Source organism: Thalassophryne amazonica, chromosome 18 (assembly GCF_902500255.1).
Source record: "Thalassophryne amazonica chromosome 18, fThaAma1.1, whole genome shotgun sequence".
Lineage (NCBI taxonomy): Eukaryota > Metazoa > Chordata > Actinopteri > Batrachoidiformes > Batrachoididae > Thalassophryne > Thalassophryne amazonica.
In genome coordinates, this window is record NC_047120.1 from 19,536,697 (window position 1) to 19,547,536 (window position 10,840).

The 10,840-nt window shown below is 39.8% G+C and overlaps 1 protein-coding gene across 3 annotated transcripts; it reads right to left on the bottom strand.

Moving 5' to 3' along the window:
- Nucleotides 1–1,822: 1,822 nt before the first annotated feature.
- On the bottom strand, nt 1,823–5,170 carry LOC117531194 (zinc finger MYM-type protein 1-like). Of its 3 annotated transcripts, none has more exons than XR_004566549.1 (3): nt 4,652–5,170; nt 2,751–4,565; nt 1,823–2,284 (listed from the first exon to the last, which is right to left on the bottom strand). XR_004566549.1 is itself a non-coding variant. In XM_034194241.1 (3 exons), the coding sequence occupies exons 1-3, from the start codon at nt 4,746–4,748 to the stop codon at nt 3,526–3,528; spliced, it is 1,056 nt and encodes a 351-aa protein (XP_034050132.1). In that variant the 5' UTR covers nt 4,749–5,170; the 3' UTR covers nt 1,823–3,525. The 3 variants fall into 3 exon arrangements, 2 of the variants coding, with proteins under 2 accessions (XP_034050132.1, XP_034050131.1); XM_034194241.1 differs by having other exon boundaries at nt 1,823–4,395; nt 4,477–4,565; XM_034194240.1 differs by having other exon boundaries at nt 1,825–4,565.
- Between the last annotated feature and the right edge of the window lie 5,670 nt (nt 5,171–10,840).

The following is a 10,840-nucleotide window of genomic DNA, read 5'->3' on the forward strand; positions in this document are numbered from 1 at the left end:
ACAAACCCCGGCAGGGGAAAGACAATGGCACAGGCTGACTACTCACAGCCATATGAGACAAATGACCCCCTATACTCCTACGACTGCACGAATCCACGTCATACAGTGTACCAGGCTTGGCCGCAAGCGACTGAACCCCAGGTGATGGAGGGAGTTTCATATCCAACCAGCCCACAAACTGCCACTGCACAGGGATAATAAGAGTTCTGCTGTGGCATTTAAATCCAGCATTTATGTGCTGACTGACTGTGAAAATTGGGTGGCTTATAATAGAAAGTAAGTTAGTTAGTTAAAACAAGAGCGGTATTGTTAACTCACCAGTACACCACCTAAGCAGTGAAGTCCCTAGCTGGAAGAGGTGGTACTACAAATGTTGATACGGCTGACATCAACAGGCATGTAGCTGGCGTTACACTCATGCACGTAGCTCCAGCAACTGATGAAAATGTTCATGTTTTGGACCACAAGGTGGACACAACAGAGGTAGTACCAATTCGAATGACTCCATAAATGTACACCGAACCATCAGAAGTACCGCTACTTGTCAGACAGTGGTAGTAACGAGATAATGAGCGCCACAACCAGTGATGCTACTCTAATCTGACCACTTTTTTTAGTAACGAGTAATCTAACGCGTTAATCTTTCCAAATCAGTAATCAGATTAAAGTTACTTCTTCATGTCACTGTGCGTTACTATTATTTTTCATTGTGGGTCGATAGCAGCATTAAACTTGGTCTGTGGGCAGGAGGTCGGGGTTCGACTGAACTGCCCACTTTAAGCGAGCTGTGAGCTTTTCATCCGCGGTTTTTTTGCAGCTGCTCGACTCGTCGTCACCTCTTAAAGCACGGTGATCAGCACACCTGCACTGAGCTTTACAAAGACATTTTTATACTTTTTTTATTTAGAGCTGAGCTGAGCCGCTCCGTATCTGCACGTTAAAACAGCTGATCCTCCGCGATGCGTCAACAACTAACACTATTTTCCACTCAAATGCACCTAAACTCTCTTTCTGAGGACCACATGATGTGAAAACACAATAAAACTTTCTTAACTGTAAATCTGGTCACGTTTTCTGCATAAATAAATGTTATCCATTCTTTGTGCTCAAATGTCAAAGTAGGGGCGAATCCAGATGGAATGGGGGCGTGGGGGAGGGATGTGCCCCCCCACAACACCCCTAGATTAAAGGTCCAGTTTTGAAGCCTTTTTTTTACTACAACTACTAATACTACTTAAAATAATATTAATTTCGACAAGTAAAATATTTAGAGAGAATTTAAATGTTAGAAAAATGCTAGAATGAATTTAATAGTTACATTTATAAACAATGTAGGTTCAAAATTGCAAGTTTTACTGTTACAGTGCTGTCAACAGTTAAATATGAGGTCAAGAAAGAGGTCTTTATTTTACTTTTTATAAAACAAGTATTTATTTTCATTGAAGTCAAGAAAGGGTGACTATAAAGTAACTTTTGGCAAAACAGGTATCATTGTCATGTTGAGGTGGCAGAGGGTTGTTGTCGGCAGCTGGGAAAAGTAACTAAAAAAGTAACTAGTAATCTAACTTAGTTACTTTTACAATTGAGTAATCAGTAAAGTAACTAAGTTACTTTTTCAAGGAGTAATCAGTAATTGGATTACTTTTTCAAAGTAACTGTGGCAACACTGGCCACAACAGCTACCGGGTCGCGCCTTTATGTCGTCGCTATGTACCTGACTGGAGCGTTTTCCTTGAAAATGACAACAGTGACATCTAGTGGTTTTATTTATTTTTGCCCCAACATCATCTTGAAACATTTGGAAAATATAGGACTGTTGATTATGAAAAATACACAAAATACAAGAAGTTTAACTATAAATATTTGTATTTTACTTAAAATACTGAAAATAAATGAATACATATTGCTTTGTTGGAAAAAAATATTAAAAATTCTATACAGAACAATGGCACAAATAGAACATTTGTTCAAAAATTACTTTGAGTAATACACACAAACTGAACTAAACATGGATGAAATCAAATCAACCATCACAGACAAATCCTAAGTGTAAATGAACAAACAAATGAATGAACAAGCAGCCAGGTAATTAGTGCAACAATGTGCGCCTGAGAAGTGCACTGGTATCAGCAACTTTGTTTATAACAATGTCATTGTCAATTGCCATTAAGATGGTTTTCTCAGAAGACATCAGCATGAATGCCTCCAAGTGCTCCTGATGAAGTGTGCTCCGCAATCTGTTTTTGATCAATTTTAAGGTGGAGAAACTTCTTTCACAGGCCACCTGGGAAATTGAGAGGGTCAATGAAAACTTGTATGCCAGCCCAATGACATGGTAGGCATCTGTTAGCAAATTATACTGACTCAGTACCAAGTACACACAAATCACAGTTTCTGCAAGAAGCACAAATCCTGCTCCCTATCTCTGTGTCTAACTCAGTTCCATCTGTGTCATTCTCAGTGCCTGCCCTTACAGTGTAACCCTCTAGTGAAGACTTTTTCAGCCTGTCCCATTGATCTTCAAGACTGCACAACTCAGCCTGCAAAGTACTCACTGTTGCCCTTTCGTCAAAACTAATCAGGCATTTGCTTATCTGCTCGAAGGCTCCACTTGTCAGTCCATTAATTTGTATTTGATGAAAGTTTCTAGGGTCTAGGCAGGCAAAATCTGAAGCCAGTTTACCATTAGCAGCAAATCTTTTTTCAATGCTTCCCGTCACAGTGTCTAGGATAACATTGTGAACATTTACCTCAAATGTAGCCTCAGATGAGGCTACTGGCTCATCCTCCTCAAGTTCTCCAGGCATTCTTTTTCTTTTTCTGATACGCTTCTGTGGAAGCTCTGTTTGCACCTCAGAGTCACAGTTCTCCTCTTCAAACTTTTTGTTTGCCCAGTGCACAAAAACATCAGCTGCCCCTTTCACAGACTCAAAATCCCTGGCACATTGCTTTAAACTCTCCTGTGTCGCCTCAACAAGTCTCTGAGATGACAAAATGTCCAACCCTTCAGTTTGTAAATATTTGGACAGTGGGGATGTATGCTGAAAAACACGAAGGAAAATTTGAGCAGTTAATATGATCTCAAATTTCAAAGGTGTTTCAATGAAGCCCTTTGCTTTCGCTCTCACTGTTGGTTTCATTGTGACATCTTGCAAAACCTTTTCTAAGGTTAGCAGAAGGTCAACATACAGTCCATTTTGGGGACTACCACAGCTGCCAAAGACTTTGCTTAGAGCCTGATCCTTAGCCCACCATCTTGTTTCACCTATTGGTATCAGCCTTCTGTGACGCTTGTCCTTACAGACTTCCTCTCAGACTTGCATTCTTTTATACAACTCCCTTAGAAAAACTGCAATATCATTGAGCAAGGAAAAAAGAGAAGCACTTTCAACCACACTTCCTGTAGTGTCTGACAGCACTAAATTGAAGATATGTGCATAACACCAAACATCGATCTGCGTGGGGGACTGCTCAGACAAAAACGTGGAAAATCCTTTATAGGGACCTTGCATGCTTGCTGCTCCATCAGTGGAGTTGCCCACACATTTGCTGATGTCCAGGTTGAGCTTGAATAGTTTCCTTTAAAAGCTCAAGTAAGTACTTGCCTGTGGATTTTTCACAGTTTATGACACCAACCAAACGTTCATGTATGGTGTCTGTTACATATCTCAAAATTACAGCACACTGATCATTTGAAGTGACATCTTGAGTGGTATGAATTTGGACAGAAAACATACCTGCTTCTCTAACCTCATCTGCTATAGTGGCCTTAATTAACTTGCTGAGTGAATCAACAACTTTACCAACAGTGTGGTTGGACATTAAAGTGACCAATGAACCTCTCCCCTTTACCCCACTGTCATGGTGTTTTTTGCTCTGTTCAGTGCAGCTGTTGATATGTTGCTGAAGACAGAGATCATATCGGCTTAGGAGTAGGAGCAGTTCTAAAAAGTTGCCATGGTTCACATCAATGTTCTCCAGCATATAAGCAGCTTCTGCTCTATGTCCTCTGTAACTCAGTCCACATTTGCCTAAAACTTTGATCACATCTATTATCCGATCCATCACCTGGTGTTTCTTCTTTACCTCCTCATGGTGTAAAGACATTTGCTTGCCTACAAGAAGGCTTTTTATATCAGCCTTTTTAGCAAACATAAAGTAGGAGTCAGCACTGTCCCTATGGAGTTTACTTTTCTCATGCTCCTCAATTCTTTGATGAACATGTTTCCATGTTTTAAAACCATGCTTTATAAAAGGACTTTCACTAGTAGGAGGGGCATATGCCAGACATACAGAGCAGTACAGCGATTTGGATTTCTCTGAGTAAGTTAGCCATTTTCTGTTTGTTCCATGCTTGTGAAAAACTTTGGCTAGTAGGGGCTCTTTAGTTGATTGCTGTGGATGGAAAAGGAAAAACATGACAAAATCCTTGGATTGAGGGCGAACAAAATAATCAAAAGGCTCCGTCTCATCTACATTTGACTCTTCCTGTCCCTGATGAGCTTCTGTGGTCTCTTTGGCCTCTGTCTCCTGTTCACTGTCCCTTCTCTCAACATCTGGCTCACCTGTGAAATATGCAGGCAGAGAGCAGTATTTATTAATAACATAATATAGTATAATATACACACTTTGTGTATAGAGTTTGACCTACCACGCTCAGAAGTGCTTGTCCCTTCCCTAACTTCAGCTTCATCTGTAGGTCTGCTTTCAATTGGACTTTGCTGCTGCTCAAGTACTACAGAAAGCATGCAATCAGTGGGTTAGTAGGTTGACAACTTTAGTTTCAAAATGATGCATTAGTACATTGTTAATTACTGAAATATAATTTAAATGCATTTTATACACAATTGGATATTTTAATTAAATGTTTGTGTGTGTCTGTTTTTTTAAACAAAAATGCAATTAAAAGGACTGGTAGTCTACTTTAGCATCCCAAATATGCATTGTTGCATTATTATTGTTTTTTTTTTTAATCACCAATAACACAATATACAGTTTATCAATCTCCAATATGTGAATTACTTAAATAGCGCATGGTCTATGCACAGCATCTTAGCATAGCTTAGCTTAGCTTCTATGTGTCTTCCTGCTGGGATCTCTTTGTCGTAGAAGATCGTTATTTTTCCATTGGATGAGACTGGTGTTGGCTCGTGCTCCCAGACATGTTCTTTGACTTCCATCTCCAGTTCCTTGCAGATCTTCCAGTGGAGATATTGACAGATCTTGTTATGTCTGGATGTATAATGCCCATCTGCCATGAGGATCTGGCATGCTGATGTTAGATGGTTTACACTCTCAACAGCTGTATGACAGAATCGGCATTTATCATTTTGTGAGATCCCTGCCATTTTTTTGAAGCCATTAGTTAGAAGTCCCTGATCTTGTGCTCCAATCAGAATTCTTTCTCCATCAAAACCAAGTTTTCCATTTTTTAGCCACTGCATTGATCCAACTTTGTCGATGTATTCCTTTTCGAGTTCTTCTTGGAAACGTCCGGCTCTTTTGTGTTGTTTCCATCTTTCCACTCGATGTTTTCCTTCTTTTTTGCAGTATTGTTCTCTGGTCTGTCTTGCAAGTTTTGTTGCAGGCGTGAGACTGTTGTTTTTTCTCTCTTGTAGAAGTTCTCCGCCAAAGTTTTTTGCCAGTTTAGTGATTGAGGTCCGTTCACTTATGGCCTCGTGGTGTTGTGTGACCGTTTTTATGATTTCTTCTTCAGAGCTCTTTAAGTACTGTCCAATACTTATTATTGATACTCTGTAGGCCTGGTTGATTTCAGTAAGACCCATACCGCCTTCTCTGCGAGGTAGGTATATTCTGTCCATGCACTGATTTCTGTATGTGATTTTGTGGAGGGTGAGCATTTTTCTGGTTTTTGTGTCCAATTTGTTAAGTTCGCATTGTGGCCAGTTCACTATGCCAAATCCATAGGTCACCACTGGTATTGCAAACTGGTTTATGGCTGTGATTTTATTTTTTGGTGTCAGCTGTGTTTTGCAGATCTTTTTTAAGCGGTTTAGGTATTCTTTTGTTGTTTTTGTTCTCATTTTCTTGTGTTCAATTGAATTACTTTGTTCAATTCCCAAGTATTTGTATGTGGAGTCTGCAGCCAGGTCTGCAATGTAGCTCCCTTCATCCAATTGTATGTTTTCGGTTTTTGTCTTTTTTCCTTTTGTCATTGTGCATTTTGAGCATTTATCCAGTCCAAATTCCATGCCAATGTCTTTTGAGAACTTATGGGCAGTTTCCACGAGTTGAGTGAGTCCGTTTTTTGTGTTGGCATAGATTTTCAAATCATCCATGAACAACAGATGGTTCACAAGTTTTTGGTTTTCCTTTCCTTTGTCTTTACTTAAGTCATATCCAATGTCTTGCTCCTTCAGGATCTTGCTGAGCGGGTCCATGATTAAGCAGAATAAGAGAGGTGAAAGGCTGTCTCCTTGAAGTATCCCTCTCTGAACTCGTACGTCTGGGATTGTTATTTGTCCCTCTGTGTGATTGAGGGTGATGGTGGTGTTCCACTTGTTCATTTGTGCTTTCAGGAAGGTTCTTATTTTCTCATTGATGTTGTAGAGTTCTAAGCACCTCATGATCCAGGAGTGTGGTACACTGTCAAATGCCTTTTTGTAATCAATCCAAGCCATGCTGAGGTTCCTCTGCCTTGTTTTGCAGTCCTCCAGGATAACTTTGTCTGTCAGTAACTGGTCTTTAGCTCCTAATCTTCTTTTGGAACATCCTTTCTGTTCATTTTCCAGGTAGCCACCATTGTCAAGATGTTCATAAATGGCATCAGCTATGATTCCTGTCAGCCATTTGTATGTTGTTGTTAGGCAGCAGATGGGTCTGTACTTGTTGGGAAGCTGTGTTTCCTTGGTCTTTGGAATTAGGCTTGTGTTCCCTGTCGTTAGCCAGTCTGGTGTGTCCTCTTCTCCGTTCAATATTTTTGTGAAAGCCACAGCATAATGTTGGTGTAATGCTGTCAGTCTTTTCAGCCAAAAATTTGGGATTTTGTCGATGCCAGGTGCCTTGAAGTTACTGTATTCACTCATTTTCTTTCTGATCTCTTCTTCATTGATTACAATTGCTGGCATTGTTGTTTGTCTTTGTTTTTCTGTTGTATTTTTTCAATCCACTCAGCCTCTTGGTGTTGTTTTGGGTCTTCAAAGAGTGGTCTCCAAAATTTTTCAATTTCCTTTCTCTCAGGTGGTTGTTGTACTTCTATTGTGTCATTTGCCAGCTTTCTGTACACTAGTCTGGGGTTTGTTGCAAATAGTTTGTTTATCTGTTTTGCTTGTATTTTCTTGTCTTTATTCCTAATTTGTGCTGCGAAAGCTTTTACTAAGGCTTGATGTTCAGCCAGCCTTCCACCTAGCAGTTTGTCTTCAACATTGTATTTTCTTTTAATGCGATTTATTTTTTTTAGAAGATTCTTTTTGTGGTTCTTGTTTCCCAAAAATGTGGCCATTTGGGAGATCTCTGCTCTTAGGCGGCTGATTTTTTGTTGTAATTTCTTTTTCCATCGTGGCATGATATTCTTTTTCTTATTTGTGGTACTGTTTCTCTCCAAATCTTGTGGGGCTAATTTACTTTGTATGTACCATGCCGCTCCATAATTTACAGAGTTTAACTCTGTCAATGTGGCTCCTCTTGGGACCAGTTTGGTTAGTCCTATGTTAACTTTATGAAGGATATTTTTGAATTTTTTATTCTCTTTTAGTTTAGTCAGCTTTGGGCGCTCTTTCATGTCCATTTTTCTTGTTTCTTCAATCTTATTTGCCAATTCCTCTTCTAGTTCCTGCTGTTCTGGGTCTGTGTGCACCTGTGAATTATTTTGTAGATGAGCTGGTGAGTTGTTCGTTTTTTCGGTGGGCAATGAGTTGCTCGTTTTTTCAGGGGGCAGTGAGTTGTTCATTTTTTCGGGAGGCAGTAAATGGTTCGGTTTTTCGTGAGGCAGTGAGTGGTTCGGTTTTTCGGGAGGCAGTGAATTGTTCGTTTTTTCGGGAGGCATTGAGTTGTTCGTTGCCCTTTCGTCCAAATCTTTGACCACACTCAGAACATACAAGGGTGATTCTTTAACTACGGGCACTATTGGTCTTGTAAATGTAATTTCCACCACACCATTGCCTTACAATATAAAGCGCCTTGGGGCAACTGTTTGTTGTGATTTGGCGCTATATACATGTGCTCTGATGTCACTGTTTATCTCCATAGAAACTACCCAAACAATCTTTCATACAAAATGTTTAAAGGGACATTACAGTGTTGTGGTGGAAATTACGGCAGTAGTGTGGGACAACTACATTTTGTTTAAAAAAACAAAAATCACAACAGTTGTATGACATTGAATACCCCAATTATGTTTTGATTATTTTACTGATATTTTATTCAGAGATATTTTAAAACATTAGAAAAAACATTTCTTTACCATTCATTTTTATCATTGAAGATCAAAAGTCTGGGTGTGGGACAAGCACAAAACGGCAATATTTGCATATAATGATGCTGAAAAAAGGTGAAAAAGTCATCATAGACTACTAGAACAAATTTCTTAACCCACTTTCATTGTAAAGATAACTATAAAAGTGTGAAATTTCCCCTTTTTTCTGTTTTTCATACAGTATGATCAAAGGACATAATAAGTGCCCGTAGTCTAAGAATCACCCACGCAGGGGTGGTGGCCAAGTGGTTAATGCGCTTGGTTTCAGTTCAGAAGGTTCCGGGTTCAAATCCCACCCCTGCCACATTTCTCCATGTAACGTGGAGTTGCATCAGGAAGGGCATCCGGCGTAAAACTTGTGCCAATTCAATATGCAGATCCACCTTGGATTTGCTGTGGCGACCCCAAGTGCAAAACAAGGGAGCAGCCGAAGGGACTTACTAGTCTAAGAATCACCCACAAATGCTTTTTGCCCTGTATGAATTATGTGACTGTTCAGGTGGCTCTTCAGTCCAAATCTTTTATCACACTCAGAACAGCCAAATGGTCTTTGTCTTTGGTTTTTTATTTGCCTTGAATTTCCTTCTACAAGAGTGCAGTGGGCCCTGTATTGTCCTGTATGAATTTTCATGTCTGTTCAAACTGCACTTTACTCCAAATCGTTTACCACATACAGAACAGTCAAATGTTTTTTGTCCTGTCCAAATTATCATGCGTTTGTTCAGCGTACGAACAGTATTGGTATTTTTTCGGCAGTTAAAACTTGACTGAAGTTCTCTGGTCTGTTTCCAGTCATCACTATCATCAGTCTCAGTTCTAGAACTGTCTGAACTCCTGCCACTGGTATCTGGTTGTAACTGACTGTTTGGAAGTGTGTTACTGGTTGGTTGTGGTCCTCCATCGTCCTCTCCATCAGCTTCTGCTGTCAGTGTTCTGTGTACAGATGAGCTGCTGGCTTCAGGCTCAGCCTCTGTGCTCTCATCACTTCGGCTTTGATGAAGCTGTGATGACTCTGGTTTTTCATCATTTTCACTCTTCACAGAGACGGCAGTGAAACCAAACTTGGTGAGATCTGCCTCCTCCAGCTGCTGAAGCTGCTCTCCCTACTGACTTACCCACAGCTTCTCTTCTTCTTTAATGTCGTCCTGGTCAACACTCAGATTCCAATACTGGTGTTCAGGGAGAATTTCTTCTTTAATCTTCAACAACGGCTGCATGTCTGTAAAGAAACAAATTAACAATAAATGTCAGAACAAGTCATTAAATTAAAGTATCAGAGTGGTGAGTTTGACCTGACAACAGTAAGTTATTTCACTGATGGAACTGATAAAGTAGAAATGTACATCAGGAGGGTTTGTTTTACATTTAACACATTTTAATTCAGCCTTTGTCTTCCAGAATTGAATAATGTAATGTTTTATTTTCTGCATTGCCACATAAGAGTATGATATACCTACAGATGGTACAGAATACTGCTGCTTTAGTTTTGACAAAAAACATCACAGCCATTCTAGCTTCCCTTCACTGGCTCCATGTGACTCGAAGAGTTGCTGATATATCAGGCTGTAAATGGTCATGAACTCAACTATCTTGCTGAACTTGTTCAGCCTTATGTGCCTCCTTGTGCCCTGTGCTCCTTGGATGCAGACTTGCTCTGTGTCTCAGGGGTTAAAAATAGGGCTGGGTATCAATCAAAAAAATTCTGTACCATTACCAATACCTTCACTTTGATACCTGTTCCTGAACGATACTTTTTCAATACCAATTTTATAAGATCAATTCTAACAAAAAGAAAATTACATTACACATCGTACAAATCTTGAGTTTTATTTTTCAGCTTTGGTAATTTTCCACTCCAAGGAATTTTCTTACAGAAAAAATAAACAGTAAATAATTTTGCTTTGAAGTTATTAATTGCGACCAGTCTGTATCTTTCTAACTTAACTCTGGAGAGAGCTGCGCGGCGTTTGGAGCTGAAAATGGAACGGAGGACGATTCTCGTTTCTTTCTCGCAACAAAACAGGAGTCCCAGTTAGTGACTTTAATCAGCACAAAAGTGACTCACGATTGACATATTTTAATGGCTCTGAGAGGGTTAAGAAGCGGATTTTCCACTTCTGAAAGGCAGCGAAGCAAAGAACCAACGAAGCAGTGGGCCGAAGCAGTGCTTCAAGCTTCAAAGCATGCATGTATTAAGTTACAGTAACATTAAGTAAATTTACCTGTTGACATCCCAGACATAGTGTCGTCATTGGTACTCTCAGATGAAGTGGAGTCTGGTGGTGGAGAATTTGAATCAGGCTGCTCGTGCTCTGTAACGTGCACTGGAAAAAGGTATGTGTAAGAAAATTTAAAAAACATTTTTTTCAATATGAGGGTTAGGGTTAGGGTCAACCTGTGTGCACC